The following is a 19,501-nucleotide window of genomic DNA, read 5'->3' on the forward strand; positions in this document are numbered from 1 at the left end:
CCAGAACTGCAGGTATTCTTTGAAGCCTGCAAGAGAGTTTTCCCACTCTGAGGGTTCCTGCTTGTGCTCTGTGCAGAAAAGGGCTCCTTCTCATGTGCCTTCAGAGCTGGAGAGCAGCTGGCAGCTCCAGCAGGATGGGCTAGAGATGTGTGGGTGTGTAACTGGGAAATGGGAATCACAGAGGCACTCACACTGTGGGAATAACCCCAAAAATTCTGTGTTTGCAGGGCTCAGAGCAGTTGTCCTGCTGGGAATGGCAGAGCTGGTGTTCAGATAGTTTGGGTGACAAATCCCCCATCTCCTCATAAAGCCCCTGGCTTATCACATGAGGTAGTTGTGAAATTTGGGAGTCTCCATTGCTGGCAAAGTCACCACTGTGGTGTTTTTATTCCTCACTCTGTTTTTATTCCTCCCCTGCTCTGCTGAGGTTACAATCAAGCAGTTTTCCTCCAGGGCAAAGCCCTCCTGCCTCCCTTCTGCTGCTGCTGCCCTGCCCTGGGCACTGGCTGGATGGGAGCCCCACTCTTGCCATGCCTGGTTTTGAGTTCCCGGTGCCATTTCATCCTAGGCTAGCTAAGGAAAGAAGTTTGGATGGATTTTATGCTTATCTAGAGCTCCTGCTGCCTTCAGCAGGGTTCTGACATGGCAGATGGGATGCAAAGCTCCCTTTTTTAGCCAGAAAGCTGCTCTGTGATTTATAAGGTGTAAGAAAATCCTAATTGTTACAAGTCAGAGGTCAGGCCAAACTACTGATACACATTTAGCAAGTTTAAGTTCACTTCTTTCTCTCCAGCCAGCTCAAATCAGGCAGAAAACTTGACACCAGTAATTTGTCAGCAGGAGGGAATAATGGAGACTTTTCATATGAGGAATTTTAGCAAGGCACTAGCTCTGAAGGGTGGAGAGCAGAAAAGATATTTTTCCACAATGTATCAGAACAGAATCTGCAGAAATGCAGCAAAAATAACCCCATTTTCCACTTCAGACAAGTGCAAGACTTCCTAATTCACTTGTGAATCAGGCTGAGCACCGAGGACAAGTGTTGAGGAGATAAACAGAAGTAACAAAAGCAGAGAAGACAGAAGAGATCTGGAAATGAACAATATGCCCTTTCATGATTTTTATTAAGAAATCCCTGCTTTTTGGTGCTTTCTCAAGTTGAAAAACCAGCCAGGCCCCTTGCTGAAAGTCTGGGTTATGTTTTAGTTTCACACACTTGGCGTGAAACAAGTACATGCACAGTTTTGAGCCTCTGCTTGAGAAAATGCTACTCCTATTCAAAGATATCATAAAAAATAATTGGAGTAGCTGTGAAGGAATCCATGGACTCTTCCATGAGTTCTCACTCTTGGAGGAGACAGGACAGGTAGAGTTACAGAAATATGGAAACACTGATGCTTAAACCTGATGTACAGTATGGTGCTTTTGAATTATTGGCTATTCTGATGTCATCCTCATTGCCCTCAGAAAATCCTAAAATGTCTTTTTTTTGCTTCTTGAAGCACTTTGCTGCGAGTTTGTTCACTTTCACCCACAGAAATGTCCCTTCCTATATGATTAGCTCAATGGTTTTGACAGATTCCTTGGAAGAATTAAGGTCCTGAGAGCCTCCCTTCCTAAATTCCATTTTAAAATCTAACATCTTAATTTTTATAATGTTCCATATTTTGGGCAGCTGCCCACTTGACCTTATAGGAATGACATTCCCATTAAGCTGATCTGGGAGAACATTCCAGCTGGAATTGTTACCTTTTTCTACTGACCTCGGTACTGAGAGCTTCCTTCCTCCAGCATCAAAAGGAAATTGCTTGGACCTATTTTCCAGCGTTCATCCACTACCTAGATTGGGAGGAAAGTGAAGAGAGGAATTGCTGAGAGCATTGTTTCACAGAATTATGGAATGGGGTGGAAAAGGCCTGAAAGACCTCATTCTAGCCCCTGCCATGACCAGGGACACCTTCTACTAGCCCAGGTTGCTCCATGAGAGAAGGGCTGTCATTTTATCAGCTGAAGTCACCAAATTAAACAATAATTATACTCCAGCTTGTTTGAAAAGGTAATTTAGGTAGAAGACTTGCAATATTAAAGTGGAATTTAATTTAAATGCCTTTTTTCAGTTATTTTTGCTGCTATTGTCATATTCCTGAAACAGTTCTATTTCACTGAACCAGTATTTCTGAGGGAAAAACCTCCCAGAAAATTATCAAAGTTTCTTCATCTTGTATCAGTCATAAGTATCAAGATGTGAGTAAGGTAATAGTTAAAAAAGAGAGATTAGATCACTGTTTGGGGAGGAATTGAATGTGAATTTATACCAGACAGGATCAGGATTTTGCTAAATAACCTACAAACCACTTGTTATAAAATTGCAGCTCCTGGGATGGTTAAAACTAAATCCCCCCCAAAAAAGCCTTATAATTATGGAAATATCTACTACCTGCAGGTACAGCTGCAGCCCCATTATGGGAGTTATCAAATATCTGGTTTTAATTAAAGTATCAAATATCTGGTTTTAATTACAGTAATTCCAGTTTGGGCCCAGAAGGACAGGAATAATCTAAATACATTTGTCACTTCTACCCTATAAATGGATTTGAAAAAGACTTGGGAGGTTCTTGTCTGAACATCAAGAACTGTTTTGTTTTAGAACTTTGTTTAAAGTGCAAAAAAAAAGTTGGGGGATTTGAGCTCAAATCCCCAGTTACTCCAATGTATTCCCAGTTTCACAGGGTGTGGCACTTTGAGGTTCATTCTTGGATCATTTGAAGTGAGCAGAATCCTTTTACCATTTTTCCATGGTATTTTATAGAAAATGATTAATCCATGATGTTCTGAGAGGAAATGTGTCAACTATTAAAAACCCCAACAAATTAATTCCCCCCAAACCAGCCTAAAAATGGGTTTTTCATTTTTAGCCTCTCAATACCACAGGACACATCAACATTTTATTGTTATAAATAAGCCAGTGAATTGTTTTAGTTACTTGCTTCACTGATTTTATAGACTGATGTCAATGAAATCATTGTGTCAATTTAATTGATTTTAATCAAACCCACTCTCTTGTGTCTTAAGGACAGTTGCAGTTCTGTTTTCTCTTGCCTCAATTAATAGCCTAAGAGTCAACATAATAAAAAGAGCTTTTCCTTTGAAACCAGTTCATATATTTTTTGATTTTCAGTGCATTGAGCCTATGCTTGTTCTGTTTTAAATGTGTTAAGACCCCTTGAACCAGCAATATATATTTGAATTTAAGCAGAAATGTAGAAATAAGTGTCTCAGTCTATTTCTGAGGCTTTCCAAAGCCAGCTCCACACCAGGTGATTCCCACTGGACAGCAGGGAAAACTGAATTGGCTCCACTGTGCACATTTCCTTTGGAGATTTTCCTAAGAGGTTTCACTAGGGATGGGAGTGTGCCCCAGTGTTTGGCATTTCTGGGTGAAATTCAGGGATGCACAGCCTTGCTCACATTCAGTGGGACAAGCTCCAGCAGGTTGCAGGGTGAGGCAGCCCAGACTGCTGCTGCTTTTGGAAAGAGGGATTTTTTGGGGGAATGGAGCCATGGGTTGTTTTTTTCCTCAGGGAAATCAAATCAGCACCTTGCAGAGAAAAGAAAGTGAAGTTCCTTTGATATCAAATACTCTTTGTAAAGATTGCTATCAGGCTTTTCAGAAATGCTTAAATTTCCTTCTGGGATCCAACTTTTGTTTTCTTTAAGAGCTGAAGTTGGGAGCAAGGTTTTTTCTGCCTGCATCCCTATGACTTATAGCCTACACTTATTTTAATAAGAGTCCTGCTGTTAGAACTTTTCCAAATACTTCTCAACTGGTCTAAGATACTCTTTTTTTTTTCCCCTGTCAGTGCTATAACCTTGGAGAGAATGTTCCCTTTGTTGTTTCTCAGTGAACCATAGAGAACCTGATATAATGGCTCAGAATTTTACTTGACAGGAGTTGTGATGGCTGAGGAGATGGGAATGACATGAAGTTATAAAACTCCAGAGCTCCATGCTGTTACTTCACCCCAATTCAAAACAGCCTCGCAGAGGCTGCCAGGGGACTGAGACACATTTTTGCTGTTGGTTCTTATCTTCAGAAATGTGTAAAACCAGGAAGGAATCAAATTTTGTCCTGTAAAAGTCAGGTCTTAAAGCGGATGGATGAGGTGCCATCCAGTTTCAGGAGCTTCACCAGGGCTGTGACAGTGTCACCCAACAAACTGGTCACTGTAACAAGTGATTGGCTGAAGACATGTGTGACCAGAACTTAAAAACACCTCCTGTTCACACAGGAGCAGCCACAACCCTTCCTAGTTACCAAAGTTAAGCAATTGGGCTTAAAGACCTTGAAAAACATTCATGTATTTGTTCCTTCAGCCTGCTGTGTATTTTCATTTACAAAGGGAAAAAAAACCCAACACCCCAACCCCCCAAACAGTGTTTTCAAGATGCTAATTTACAAGTTAATATTTAGGTATCTACCTTCCAATTAAATTGACTGATGCTCCCTAAATTCATGTCATTTAGGTTCCTGGCTAGATGTTCTCAGAGCTTTGGCCAGGCTAATGGATGTAGTCCAAGAAAAGCATCGTTTTTTTTTGGACTATATTTGTTCTAGGGTTAGGCCTTCAAATTAATTTGTGTAAAACTTGCAGCGAAGAGTAAGCTTTGCCCTAGAAAACTCACCCTTCTCCTCCACATATTTAGTGGGAGATTAATGACCCTTATTAAAAAAATATATATTGTTTAAAATTTTATTTATACTGTGGAAGTAAATGAGAGACAAAAGCTGCTGCTTCAGCAAAAGCTGACAATTTTTGTTGCACAGCTTGCTTTTGAAGATGCCCTTTGGTCACTGCTCTGTTTCACAGGTGGTTTGGTCTGTGAAGCTGCTCCTGAAATAATTTGGAAGTGTCTTTTGTGAAAGCAGACCTTTACCTCAAAGATTTCAGGGGGTATATTGTACATTTAGTGGTGTCTATTGACATTTGAAACAAAACTAGTTCCCACTCTAAGAACATAGAAAATGCATGACTTTATTTATGCATGGTTGATGAGGTTTTAAAATTAGATTGAAATCCACACAAGCTCTGAGGCTCTTAATTCCTAATTCTGCAAGGGGTGGCAGTGATGAACTCCTCTGTACCCACATTAACAGCAGGAATGCTTGGTTACCACTTTGTTCCCTGTCTGATTGTCCTGGCAATGATCTCAAAGCCCCAGAGTGGATTTTTGCTCTCATTTATGTCCCTGACAGTCTGCACCTCCATCAGCTCTTCCCACTGAGCTCAGTCATGGCCATTCCTAAAATATGAGAGGTAAAAAGTTCCCCAGAATCATTGAGGTCATGGAAAGGCTGAGAGAGACCAACCTCAGACAATTCTTTGTCTCCTGAACCTGAGCCTGGAGCTTTGGTGACCACTTTAATGTCACTTCATGGCATCTGCCCACACCTGAGGCTTCACAACCTGCTGTCGTTCCTTACCGGCTTCCCGACTTTTGGTGGCTTTTTCACTTTGGCAGTTTCCTTGTCTTTTTTCTCGTTCTTCTCCTTTTCTTTTTTCTCTGCCTCTGCCTTTTTGGCAGCCAGCTCTTCAAGGACCTGAAAGAGGCAGGGAGGAATGTGATTGGGAAAACACCATATCCAAAAGGCTGCACTCTCTGAATTCCACACCACCACAGAGAAGCCTCTTTGTGCTGACCAACTCCAACACAGGTGCTGAATATCCCAATTTATCATTAGGGAAAGGCTGATTTCTGTCCTATCTCATGGGGGCTTTTATGGAGAAGGACCAGTTCCTGAAGCTGTCCAGAAGCTGAATATTCTAATGACACACAACTCAAAGTTCCCTCTGGGCTCAGACCCAGATGATGAATTCATAATGAATTATCTCAGACCCAGATGATTAATTTGTCCTGGTGTTTGTAAGGCAGATTGATTTTTATAGGGATGGATTTTAAAAGGCTGCCCTGAGGTGTGTCTAATTTCAATATACGGCTAAAGACTGAAATTGTTCTAGTGGCTGAGGGAGATTGGATGGAGATATTGTGGCAAACCCTGACAGATACACAGGGATAGCTCAGCATCTTTATCCCTGCAAGCAAGCAGCAGCTGATAACTGAGTACAGCTCCATCAATTCCCATATCTTTAGTTCCTGGCCAATTATACTTTATTATCTGAAAAAGGCACAGAGTGAAAATTTGCTGCTTCCACCATTCTCTTGTTTCTAGGCAGCTTTCTTGTCCCTGAGAGGAATTCTAAGATCATTTACTAATGAGTCTAAATCAGAAAATCCATTGAAGTTTATTAATGGACCACTAACACTGGCAGTACTGCGAAAGAACAGAAAATAAAACATTTCCAACTGTAAGATGTGTTTCCTGTAACAGTGAAAATATTTGCTTTCTCAAGTATACCTTTTAATGTACTGAGCACTGGATGCTGGAAGGGGACAATGACAAGGGCTGTGCTATGCAGCCAGAGCAGTTCCATTAGTGGCTCTCCCCAAGCATTTCAGTACCTTACATTTAATTAAATATGGTAATTCAAGCCCTGAGCACTGCTCAGTCACATCTTGTGGTGATAAGCAGCGAAGCATTTCATTCCCTGGGATAGATTACCAGACTGACTGGAGTTTAGAATAGGTTTTTAGTGTCCCAGCAGGCCTCTTGGATCCAAAACCAACAGAGCTACTCTGAGTGTATCCTTTATTGCAGTGCTCCTACACAGCCAGAAACCCAACCTTGTCACCTCTGCTCTGCTCTGGTCTGCCTGCAAAGGGGAACCAGAACCAGTCCCAGCATCTCAGGGGTGGCTTTGTCCAGTAGGACACCTGCAAACACACAAGTGATTGACAAAAGGTTCCAATTTGCAGCAGAACCATTCTGCAGGCAGTATTTCAGTGCATCCAGACCCTGAGTGCAGTGATCTGCTTTCATATTTCTGCACAGATGAATGATACTGGAAGGGGTGAGACAGAGTTTGTGTTCTCATGAACCTGCTGTGATGGCACTGAGCAGCTGAAATGTCCTTGTCCCTCTGCCTGTCCTTGCTGCAGCTCCTCCAGCTCTGCTCCAAGCAGCTCCAGGATTGCAGAGCTGGGGGGGAGCTGTGTCTAACCTTGAGTGGCTTCTGCTCTTTTATACAGAACCACTTCCCCTCCAGCTGCAAGGAGATGCTTGAACAATCTGGCAAAACAGGAGGGAAGAAATGGAATGGCAAGCAAAGGTTAGTTTGAGATTAGTAGGCAATTCACCAACATTTTAATGTAGTTTTTTTTTTTTTTTTTTTTTTTTTTTTCCTGGAGAAAACTTCATAGTGGAAAGAGAAGTAGATGTCTTCGGAAGTTGTTTTGGACTTCCCTTTTCTTTGCTAGGTTGTCTGTTTTTGAAATGATACAGAAAGTAGTTAGCAAACTCTTAATACAAGAGGAAGAGACTGTGTTTCAATAGGAGCAGATGAATTTTAGCCTCTTTGTATTTTTTCCCAGTCTTTCCTAGAACTCCTATTGTGCCAGTGATGATTTTTCTCCAGTAACATTTTCTTCAGTGGCTGAAAAGACATTTTCCTTTAAAACTGGTGCTCCATAAAAGTTAAATAGACTTTTGTATTCTTGTATCAGTTCAACCATGTTTTTAAAATCTTGCAGTGCAAATCTCCATTTTTTTTTTGTTTTTGTTGGGGGAAGAACTGGGCACTAAACCAGAGTGTAGCCTATGAATTAAAATGTCTAATGCTGGTTTATATGATCCAAGCATAAGAAAACTTCCAGCTGCCAGCAGGATTCACTTGTTCTGCTGTCCTTAGACACAGGAAGTTTTGGTGTTGGCTCAGGTAAAAGTTCTTCAGGACTAAAACCTTCCCTTATTCCTTGAAAGAAGACTTTACCTGAAACTTCTTGCCTTATAGTTGTGGGCACAAAAGAAAAGCAGGGCTAGAGTGAGTTTGGGAATGCTGGATCTCCACCTGTGGCAGGTGAGAGCAGCCTCAGAGCCTGGCTTTAACACTTTACAGGGACACAGACCAGTGTTCCTGGAGGAAAAATTCCTCTCTTGGAATATTAACTCTACAGAAAGAAGTTTTATTGAAATCTAGGAAATGTTTCTTCTTTGTGGAGGATTTTTGGTGTGGTTTTTTGGGGATTTTTTTTGGCGTTTTTTTGGATTGCTGTCTGTAGGTGAATATTTTAAGTGTTGGGTAATTTAACAGAGGCCAAATAGAGTTTCCCTAGTTTCCCTCCTCCTTCACGGTTAATTTGAAATATTCAGAATATTTTAAGGCTTTTAGTTCTTCTATGACACCTTTTTTTTTTTTTTTTTTTTTTTTTTTTTTTTTTTTTTAAATGTTATTTAATATTGGAAATGAGGAGCTGGGAGAGGGGGAAATGCCTGTGAAATGGCAACTCTCTTGGCTTTTTTTCATGGTGATGAGACTTAATGAACTACAGGAAAAGATCATAATTTTGTTGGCAGCAGGATAAGGGCAAAGCTAAAAATTGTCACAACTGATGATTATCTGTGGAGCAAAACATAAAAAACCATTAGGGATAGAAATCTGGAGCAGATGTAGGGAGATTACAGCAATGTCCTGGAATGTTAAATTTCTCTTGAAGAGTAAGTAGTGAAAAAGCTTCTTTTCAGTCAAGGGAAAAGAAGTGATTTCTTTTTCTGACTGAAGCACCAAGTACTCTGTATTGGGATGTCTTTGGGAAGGTATTTATAAAATGTCATGGAAGCAGTTTATGCAGAAAGCCAGCTACATAACAAAGTCAAGTAAGGTCAGGGTTGTCAAAGGATCAAGAAATATAGAATGTATAATAATGCGGCAATGGTTTGTGAAGTGATTAATTTGTATTTTATTTTCCCCAAAGTGTCTTTACTGAAGCCTTATAAAATGCTCACTTTTTAAATACAGCTCAGTCTTGATTTTTCATGGAGTTTGACTTTAGAGTAACCAACCCCTGCTCATACAGGAGCTCATACAGACAAGAGGTGAACTCCTGTCCCCCCTGGAGTCAAGGACAAAACTCGCATCAGCTTCCATGGGGCCAGGATTTCCTTTCCTACGTTGCCCAGTAGACCAGTGTGTGGAATAAACCTGGTGGCCTCAAGGATTTTTTTAATATGCAGCTGACTCAGTGGAACAAAAAATGTTTAACTTGTCTGACATTCAGGTAAAATCATGACTGCACTGAACCTTCCCTGGCCAGCTGCATTGTGGAATCTCTTAAGGCTGTGACACACATTCTGCTGGCTAAAAAGGGAGAAAAAAACCAGACCTCAAAATTGGTGAAAATCAGATAATTGCTAGTGAAAATTTGTTAGGAAAATAGAGGAAGGCTTTTTTCCAGGGTGCAGCAGGGAAAATAAGCAGTAAAACTACTTCTCCAGACTTTTGGCTTCCATTTTTTTCCACGCAAAGAAAAAGCAGATGCTCAGGAAAGGCAACAAAACAGCTGAACGTGGAAATTGCAAGCTGGGAGCATGACAGGAAGGTTAAACCCATTTCTCCAGAATCTACCTCCATATCCAGTGTTGCACAGAATAATTCCTTGTCATGTTTTCTTCCCCAGCTGTGTTAATCCTTGATGCTGGCAGGTCTCTTTGGCATCACATTCCCCAAACCCTTGCCCAGCAATCAGCCCCACTTGCTGGGTGGCTCTCAACAATGCCTTCTGGACTCTGGCACGTGTTTCTGCTTTGGAGGCTGAAAACTTCACTGAGAGTCTCCTTCCCTCTGCCTGCCTGAACAGCAGAGCAGAGCCCAGCAGGGTTTAGCCCCTGAACTTGGCTAAAATCAGGAGCATGCCCCAAACTCAGTTTTAGTGGGACACAGGGAGCTGTTTGCAGCAGTTTTCCTGTGTTTTTAGCAAAGTTAGCTGATGGTTAGTGCTGTGCTCCGTGCTGTCCTTACATCCCCCCAAACCCCCAAACCCTCCCTGGGATCCCAGGGAGGACTGGATCCAAAATTCCTCATCCCTGGAAGCATTTGAGGCCTGGCTGGATGGGGCTCTGAGCAACCTGGACTAGTGGAAGGTGTCAGGGTAGCTGCAATGAGATGATTTTTACATCCCTTCTATAAAAATCCTCTTTTACCATACCTGTGTTAGAGCACCAACTGCAGAAAAATCATGCAATAGTCTCAGGGGTGAGGCTTTCAGGACCACAGAATTCAGGTTTTGACCTCTTAATTTTGCTAGCCCTGCACAGTGGTTTGCTCAGGGGCCAAATCCTGCTTCCTGTTCTCCCCCAACAGACCCATTGCCCCCTTGGCTGCTCGGGATGGGTGGGAAGGGCTCCAAGTGCCCAGCAATGCCTTCAGCTGGGCTTCATCACTTTCCCTGTGTGACACTCAGTGATCAGAGGAAGAGATTATCAGCCACTTCCATTAGCCAGAGAAATCAGGAGGGTGATTTACCAGGAAAAACAACCTACAACACACAAGATAAACTGAGATACTTCCTTCTCTGTGATGTTAAATTTGCTTAATTAGCCTTGGCAGTAAATCAAGGCTTAGCCCTGCCTGCATTGGATGCTCTCCTCTGCTGTTGTTCTCTACTTCTCTTCCATCACCTGAGCACCTTCAGTCGTAATTAAGTGGCAGCACAGCCTGAAAGGGAACAGATTTTGGTACCTGACTGGAAACAGCCTGGGAAATAAACCTCATTCTTTTGTTTGCAACCAAAAGTTTTTAACCGTGAGGTTCTTGGAGAACTAGAGCCACTGTTAGGGAAAATTGCTACTTAAATAAACAGACATGTTTTGTGGCAAATCTTTCTCTAACATCATGAATTTTTTTTCATTAAAAGAGGGACAGTACCTGCTCTGGATGTTTTTCAATAAAAATAGCTTGGGAACCACCTGTCTTCTCAGGCGGATAGTCAGGAAACCTGCCCGTGATATGCCTGTGGGAGAAACAAATGTGGAAGAGGAATTAGAATTCATCATTTTTCACCTAGTTGATAAAGATGTTAGATAGCAGGGAAGCTTCTTATGGCAGTGTTTTCTGTCCTGTAAGTTAATTAAGATAGTTACCAATCCATGTCTCTTATCCCACGGCCCAACAAAAACTGCAAATTCTCAGGGAAAATCCTAGGACTGCAGATTCCTTCCTAGCTGAGAGATGTAGGTTAAAGTGTTTATACCTGGAAGTGTCCAGGACCAGGCTGGACAGGGCTGGGAGCAACCTGGGATAATGGAAGGTGTCTCTGCTATGGCAGGAGGTGGGATGGGATGAGCTTTAAGGTCTTTTCCAACCCAAACCATTCTGGGAATGGTTATTATGTTATTTTACATTATTTTATGTTCACAGCACAACTCTCTGCTTTCAACATCTAATTCTTTTTTTTTTTTTTTAAGAGAAGATTTATTTTGCTTAAATCAGAATTTAATCTCTAAGTTCCAGACTGTGTTTCCATGTCAGGATTACCACTCCTAAATTTCCAGTGGACTTCATGGTGATGGAAGCTGGGAAGGGGTGATTGATGACTTTGTGGGAATGTTTCATGGGTAACACAGGGAGCTTCCAGACCTTTCAGAAAGGGATTAAAAGATACAGAAAATAACTTCAGCCCCAAGGTAATTTATACTGATAAAACCCTTTAACTTCTTTCCCTTTTGTTGCTTGGTGGAATATATCTGTAAGATTTTCTGTCTGTTTGGTAAAATCAGGAAAATTTTTCTGTTCCAAAGAAAATTTTAGCAGTGCAGAAAAACCCTCGTGCTACTTTCAAATAGCACGGTTATATTTCCTATAAATGAAATTAAATTTCCCTGGAGAAGAAAAGACCTCAGAAAGGTCAACACTATTCCTAAAAATGTTTTCATTTTTTTTTTAAACAACTGGTACCTTAAGGGACTTTGCTAGGCTGGTGTTAATCTGCAGGCTCAGTTTTAAGCTGAGATCTTTGGAACAGAGCATCTGTTCTGTTTCTGTAGCACCACGTGCAGGGTTGGGATCTCTTGCTGGTATTAATGCAACACCAATTAGGACAGAATCAACAAACATTCATCTGTGCTTGGGAGCTCTGGCTTGTTCAACAGTTACAAGTTCTATATGCAAACAGATGCAAATCCTTGGTCACTGCAGTCCCAGAAACCAGCCTACACCAACAAAGGGCTGTCCCTGTTAGTGTGTTTTTAAAAATCCACTAAGAATGGGATTTTGGCCTCAAAACCATGCCTGATCTATTATTTTATGTTAGCTTGTGTTCCATTTTTTACAGACAGCCAGAAAATAGCTCAGTTTTATGTTAAGTGCAGCCTTAAATGCTGCTACAAGTCTGGTAACAGTAAAAAACTTCCCAAAATCTGTAATTGAGGCTGTTGCTACTTCAGTGCCAGCTGGGAGGAAGGAAAGGCACTGGGGTGAAGAATCAGCTGGGAGCCCACTGAACATGATACCAGGATCAGATTCCAATATTTATTCATGTTACATTTGGTATTTGTACTCCCTTTTTCACTTTTAAATCATTTACAGCTCTTGGAGATGGTGGGGGATTGGAGTAAAATCATTTTTAAGGTTCCCTCCAACCAAAACCACTCTGTGATACTTACCTTTGAGTATGTATGATGAGAATATCTGAGTGCTGTAGAAATTCTACCATATTGTGAAATTGGGAAGGGTTTTCTGGTTTATAATCTGTATTATCTGTGTGATTCTCCTCCTCTGAGCTGGTGCAGTTGTTTGGGGTGATGTGGCTCCTCTCACCTTTTTTGGCAGCAATTTCAGTAGGTGCTTTTGTCAAAAAATGAGGTGAAGAGAAGACAGTGACCATCTTTCCATGGAAGAGGGTCAGGCATTTACTAAGCAGTCAGGGATGGCTGGGATTTTCTAGTTGAGGGCACTGCAGGATGTGATTTTCCATGGTCATCAGTGATCTGAGAGCAGAGAGTACCAAACATTTTGATGTTCTGATGCTTCCAGGGCATCTGCTTTTTTTGTAAGCATATCCATTGCTGTCTGATGGTCTGGAAGGAGCACTTTTAAACCTTATTTCCATACCCACCCTCTTGTGGGTTTTCCTCTTTCTCTTCTAGGTTGAAATGACCACAACTTCAATCTTGTAATGCCTGGGAATTCCCATGCGTGACCCCGATAGGCAAATTCCTCCCTTTACGAAACCCTCCGAGTTCAGAGGTTAAACCAGGGATTCATTTGGCCTGTAAATCTGCCCAGAAAAATGCAGCCATTCATCTTCCTGGTCAAAAGTCCACTTTAAACATAATGAATCTCAATTTTCATTCCCTCTTCACTTTCTGGCAGCGTTCTAGTCAGAGCCATCACGATGGGTTGGCTCATGCATTTATCTTAGGATGTTAATTTGGATTCAACTGGACCTAAATTCTTTGGTTTGCAGTTGGAAACACCAGGATAAAATGAGCAGCCAGAGAAGCTGTGGCTGCCCCCCATCCCTGGAAGTGTCCCAGGTCAGGTTGGATGGGGCTTGGAGCAACCTGGGCTAGTGGAAAGTGTGGGGTGGGGACTAAATGATCTTCAAAGTCCCTTCTTACCCAAGCTACTCTATCATTTTCAATTCCTGTATCTTTGTGCCATCAGAGAAGCTACACTTCATCTATGGCTGAAGAGGGTCCCACCAGGCGTGTCCCGTGAACAGCTCTTGGATTAGAAGGAGGTCCCAAACATTGTGGAGTGATTCTGAGCTTGATTTACAATATTATTTGTTCAAATAATTTTTAACCGCCTTCCCCTTTTGAAACTTCCTAGAAACACTGAAGTATTGGTGATTAGAGGTGATAATAGGGTAAGAAAATGATCCCAGATGATGCAAGAAGTTGCTCCCAACTGGAGCCCCAGCAGGCTGCTTTGTTTTGTGGGAAGTGTGGAGGGGAGCTTTGTGGTGGGAATCCTCCCTGGTTCCACTGCTGATGGGGAGAGGAGAATGTAAAATTTTAAGCTCTTGATAACAGGAGCATTAGAGTGTGTAATATATTTGAAAGACATGGTACATGTCAGAGACACCTAGATCCAAGTCAGAACTCTGTGAATCTGTTACTTATTACTGTCTCAGCATTTGCAAGGGGGAAAAATCCAACTGTACTTTTCCAGCGTCTCATAAAAATGTGTAAATGCCAGAACTGGAAGGAGCAACTCTTATTTTCAGTGTGATTGCTTCAGTGGGAGTGCTGACAATGTGCTAAGCACTGCAAGCAAAAGCAGAAGCAAATTGTCTTGGATTTCTTAGGGAGGATGCAGTTCCAGTAAAACCAATTGCCTAAAGGAACAAATGAAGTTTATAAAATCCTGTGGTGGGACTGGACTCGGTGGCTGAACAGAGTAAATAAGGGGAGATGGAAGGACAGGGCTAGGAAGAAACCTCCACCTTTTGAGACAAACCCCAGCAGCAGCCTGGGAAGGCCCTAAGGAGCCCAAACCCTGCAGGCAGGCAGCTGAGGATGGCTCCTGTGAGTGACCTGCTCCTCGTTTTCTGTTCCCAGGCACCGAGCAGCAGCCTCTGCTTGGGAGCCGTGCTTGCACTGCTGCAAATAAATATGTTGGAGCTCACAGCAGGCAAAAAGATCCTTCTTTGGGTCACAGCCACTGCTTTAACACAACTGCTCAAGGTTTCTGTGCTGAGGAGAATGCTGTTGAAGAAGGGACCTTTAGAAATTGTGATATGTGAGAAATCCATTAGTTTTCTGGAAAGCAGTGAAATCCTGTCAATGGAAGCAGAACAAGGGTTGGAAAGCAGCTTTACAGAAAAGCCATCTAATTGGGATGAATGGGGGCCCTAAATCTGAATCAAAGCAGCTCAAGTGGAAGAGTAAAGGGATGAACAAGGATGGAGGGGTGAAAAGATACGATCTTGCACTCCCAGCTGAAAAAGAAAAGGATGTGATGGGCTTTTTGTGCTGTTTCTCAAATTACATTATGTTCTCTGGTTCACTGTTACTGCTCCAAACCTATTCCTCTTACAATAACTCAGACCTGTCAAGTGTAATTGAAAAAGAATGATCTTTTATGGTCTGCAGTGCAAATCCTTTTGTCTCTGATCTGTAGCAAAGAGTTCTGGCTCTTCTGGGCTCAATATTTGTACAGCACAAACCCCACATAAATGTCCAAGTTTTAACTAGGTTCAAATGGTTCTGTAATGTCTCCAAATCACCACCAGACTGGGACAAGTTGGGGTGATTGGCAGGCTCTGCTCAGCCCTGAATGCTGTGGCACCTCCATTTTCACCTGTAAAATACATTCTTTCTCTGGGAGATGACCCTACATTGTGCTTGTCTCACCTGCTGCTTCCTCCCTTCCCTGTTTAGGAGCTTCACTTTTTTTTTTTTAAGTGTTTTCTCTCTATTCCACATTGCTCAGGAATGGTAATAGTTAGGGCTAAATATGGCTTTTGATTTATGAGAACACACCATTGATTTAAACATTTTGTCTGGTAATAGACTCAACAAGTTCCTACCTACTCTGTTCTCTGGCGTGGTTTTACATGTGTTATTCTTTCTTTTTGGCTATGGCTTCTCCAGCTAATTGCATAAAAGGCCTTGTCAGGAAAAATAAATTGCTCTTTGGAGGAACAAGAGTGTTTAAGTCTGCTCAGGGGAAGAAAGGATGTGGGCTGTGTGCAGAAGAGGAGGCATGAATGATGGTGAAGGCTCTGAGTGGAGGGACTGAGGGGTTCTGTGCAGAAAAGGGACACAAACTAAGAGGGGAGAGCTCTTTAAAGAAATAAAAACCTCCTCAGCTGTGTAGTTCTTGCCTGTTTCTGTAATCCCACCTGATATGGACTTTCTCAGACTGCTTAAATAGCAGTGCTGGTTTATTTTAGGTGTCTTTGCTGTGGTGCTTTTTTTTCTTTTGTGTGTGCGCTCTTTTAGCTCTTTGAAAATTACTTCCAGAAAAAATAACCTGGGCAAATACAGAATTACTTATAAAGTGAGATTGATTTCCATGGGATTCTTATCATCTTTAATGAGTTTGGACACAGACACATTACAACTGATGTTTTATCTCAGGTCCTGATCCTCCCAGTGTTTGCTTGTATGTGTGGTTGTTATGCATGGAAGCATTTCAGTGCAGAGTAATTGGAGGATCAGAAACTTTATTGTTCTGCATAAATATTCAGCTTTGAAAATTGAAGATCAAGTGTTGTGAGGCCAACAATGTGCAAGGAAAAATATTCCCATGGAGGAATGAGGACACAAGGTTTGTGGGGAAAGGTGATATCCTTTATTATAGTAACTATCATAATTAGAATGGTCTTTTGGGTCCCCAGTGCCTGCCTTAGATCTGAAATGGGAGAAGGCAACTTCAAAGCCAAGTAATAGTTGGGAACAGTTGTTGCAGGGGACAGACCTAAATGAGGAATGTGGTAATTCTCCCTGATAGTTTTACTACATGTGGTGTTACTGGCCAGGAAAGGTAGGCCTTTGGCTGACCCAGTGCAGTTGTTCATAAGCTGCTTGAGTTCTTATAGCAAGAATCTGTTCTGCTTTGTCATAAAATTATTACCTTTCCAAGGATCCTTCTAGTCTTTTTGGGATAGCAATAAGTAATTAGTGCAATGAAAAAAATGGGAATCTCTGTTCCCCTTCAGGTGAGCTGGGGCATGACCTTTCTCTGGCAGGACTCCTGGTTATCCTGATTCCTGCTGTAAAATCCAAGGGGAAAAGGATTTCTAATTTTTTATTTTTTTCTCTTCAAAATTCTGACAAATCATTCCTGCTTTAAAAAGTCAATAGGTTTTTCACCTTGAGATAATTGGAGACATGGATGATAGCACTGCAAATGGCTCCTAAGTTTTTGAATGGGAATAAAAGGCAGTTTGGGCATGAATAATCCCAAGGAAAACCAAGGCCGCTTATTCTTCCAATATTAGCTTAAGTTAAAAGAAAACCTGCTACAATCAGAAGAAAAGCTCTAATATTCACACTGATGAAACCTTCTGGTGCTCTGATTTTGCATGTCCCTCCACACAATCAAAAAATGTTGGTCAAAGTTTTCTCAGAGCTCAGATTTGAATTAACTGAGGATTGGGAGAAATCACACCCTGGCTGATATAACTGAGCTGCTTGGCAAGAGCTGATACCAACTGTGCTGTGCTGAAGCCTTAGACAAACCTAGAGGACACTGAATGTACCCACCAAGTGTGGAAATGGGAAGATTGGAGGGGCTGGAAAGCAGATCCCTGGAAGGTTATTTAGGGTTTTTGGCTTGACTCCAGCAGTGCAGAACAGCCTTGGGCAGAGCTGCTGATAAACCTGATGCAAGATGTGGAATAACACTGAAAGCATCTCCTGATGGATCTGAGGACACTGGGATGTCCCATCCCTGCCCCTGGAGGGAAAACTGACATCCAGCACTGCCCCCCATGCTTGGTTTTCTAGCTCTGAAGTTCCTTGAGTTTCCTTCTCTTTGGGAGTTGTTGAGCACCCTGTGTTTGCCAGAGCTGCATTCCTCGTGGGATTTCTCCAAGGATGAAGGGCTGCTCCCCCTCTTTCCCAGTCTGGCTGTCCCCAGGCTCGTTTCCAGTGTCAGCTTCCTGGTGCCTGTCTCCAGCCTTTAGATGAGAGCAGGGTGAGCAGCCCTTGCTGAGAAGAACTGCCCTCAGGGGCTGCTCCAGGGCTGGGGGACTTGAAGAAATAGCTCCCATTAAACTCTCATCTGGTTTGATTTTCTCATGTCTTTCCACTCCCTTCAGAGCAAGGTCAGAAATACAGAAGCTGGCTCAAAGGAACGCCAGGTCAAATTCCCTCTGCATTTACTGAATTCCTTACCTTTGGCCAGCTTATCCTGCCAGTGTAGAACACCCAATCCTGGCTCAAATTTGGCAGAATTTCCAGTGCTCAGCATTCAATTTAAGAGACTGAAACAATTATGGGCAGTTTTAAGCAAGATTACTTTAACCCAGACTAGGAGCTTTGCAAGAATAGTTTTCCTGCAGAGTCAGCCAGAGGGAATCAAGAGTACTTTATTAACACAATATGAATCCTGTAAAGAGGAAAATAAAGCATGCCATTTTTTTCTAGCAAGGCCAGCCAAAAGAAATAACTTGCCCTCCAAATCACAAGTTTCTTTGGGACTTGGAATGAAATGGAGTATAAGAGAGCATTTTGTTTTATGGGATTTGTTTGTGAGAAATTTGAGAAATTGTTTTTGCTTCTCAGAAGTCAAGGTGTGGACCAAAATGCATCTCTCCAGGAGGGGAAGAACCTCTAACCTGATGCTCTAACCTGGCTGCTTCACACTGCTTTGCCATGGCCCATCACTGAAAACTGAAGATAATGCAGTGCTCTTGGGGTATGTCAGCCTCCTTGCATGTGCTGTGCAGCAGGGACACCCTTTATATATGCCTGGAAAACTGGGAATGGGAGCCTGGAAGGAGCATAGAAGCTCTGTGCTTTGATCCACCCTTTTTTTCAAGACTAGATACCTAATATTCCAACAAGTAGAACATGTAGGAGTGATATGGTGATTAGACAACCCTGCTTGTGGGTAAATGATATGATTTTCATTGGTGTAATTTTTCCAGTGTGATGAAGATGGATGGATCCGAGGTGGAATCAAAGGTGGCAAAGGAGACATTTCAGTATTTCTATCTCTGCCTTATGTCTGTGGTATCATTGCAGAAATCCAGCCCAGGCTGGCACAACTCATTTTTTGCCTCTCTGGATTAAAATGCTGTCCAGCCACTGTGTCATGGCTGTCCCAGCATGCCCCTGATTTAACCTGAGGACAGAGTGTGATCAGGTTCATCAAGCATTGCATTACTGCTTGGGGGAGTGGCTTGAGAATTCATTTAAAACTGGAATCACTATTTGCCCCTAAGACTGAACTGCCCTGAGAAGCACTTGTGATGCAGCAGGAAAACATCAGTGGGAAAGGAGAAGCTGAAAATGGTGCATTCCAAAGTTTTTAAGGATGTAACCAGACACTGCTTTCTCTTTCACTGCCCAGAATCCCAGAATGGGTCAGGTTGGAAAGGGACCACAGTGAAGGTCTGGTCCAACCTCCTTGTTCCAGCAGGGTCATCCCAGAGCACAGGGCACAGGATTGTGTCTGGATGGCTCTGGAATATCCCCAGTGAGGGAGACTCCAAGGCCTCCCTGGACACTGTCCACTGCTTGGTCACTGCCCAGGGAAGAATTTCTGCCTCCTGCTCAGGTGGAACTCCTGGGCATCAGCATCTGCCTGTTCCTCGTGTCCCACTGCTGGGCCTCGTGGAGCAGAGCCTGGTCCATGCTCTGGAATATCCAGATATAGAAATATCCACCCTTTGGATATTTACACACGTTACAGAGGTCCCCTCAGCTGTGGCTCCTCTTGAGGAACCCCAGCTCCCTCAGCCTTTCCTCCTCAGAGATGCTCCAATCCCTTCATCACCTCCAGCCTCTGCTGGACCCCCTCCAGGAGCTCTGCCTCTCTTGTCCTGAGGAGCCCAGAACTGGACACAGCACTCCAGAGGTATCTCCCAGGGCTGAGCAGAGGGGCAGGATCCCCCCCTGACCTGCTGGGAATGCTCTTCCTGATGCACCCCG

General features: G+C 42.6%; 1 protein-coding gene across 1 annotated transcript in view; it reads right to left on the reverse strand.

The window, feature by feature from the left end:
• The window catches only part of DRC11 (dynein regulatory complex subunit 11), a 99,373-nt gene that overhangs the window by 36,738 nt on the left and 43,134 nt on the right, over positions 1–19,501 (reverse strand). Inside the window, exons 7-9 of the mRNA XM_077785229.1 lie at positions 10,818–10,902; positions 5,483–5,599; positions 1,764–1,839 (exon numbers count right to left, since the gene is read on the reverse strand). Of these exons, the coding sequence (XP_077641355.1) occupies positions 1,764–1,839; positions 5,483–5,599; positions 10,818–10,902 (278 nt within the window). The remainder of the gene's footprint in view (positions 1–1,763; positions 1,840–5,482; positions 5,600–10,817; positions 10,903–19,501) is intronic.

The sequence above is a fragment of the Lonchura striata genome, chromosome 8, assembly GCF_046129695.1.
Source record: "Lonchura striata isolate bLonStr1 chromosome 8, bLonStr1.mat, whole genome shotgun sequence".
In the NCBI taxonomy this organism is placed as follows: domain Eukaryota; kingdom Metazoa; phylum Chordata; class Aves; order Passeriformes; family Estrildidae; genus Lonchura; species Lonchura striata.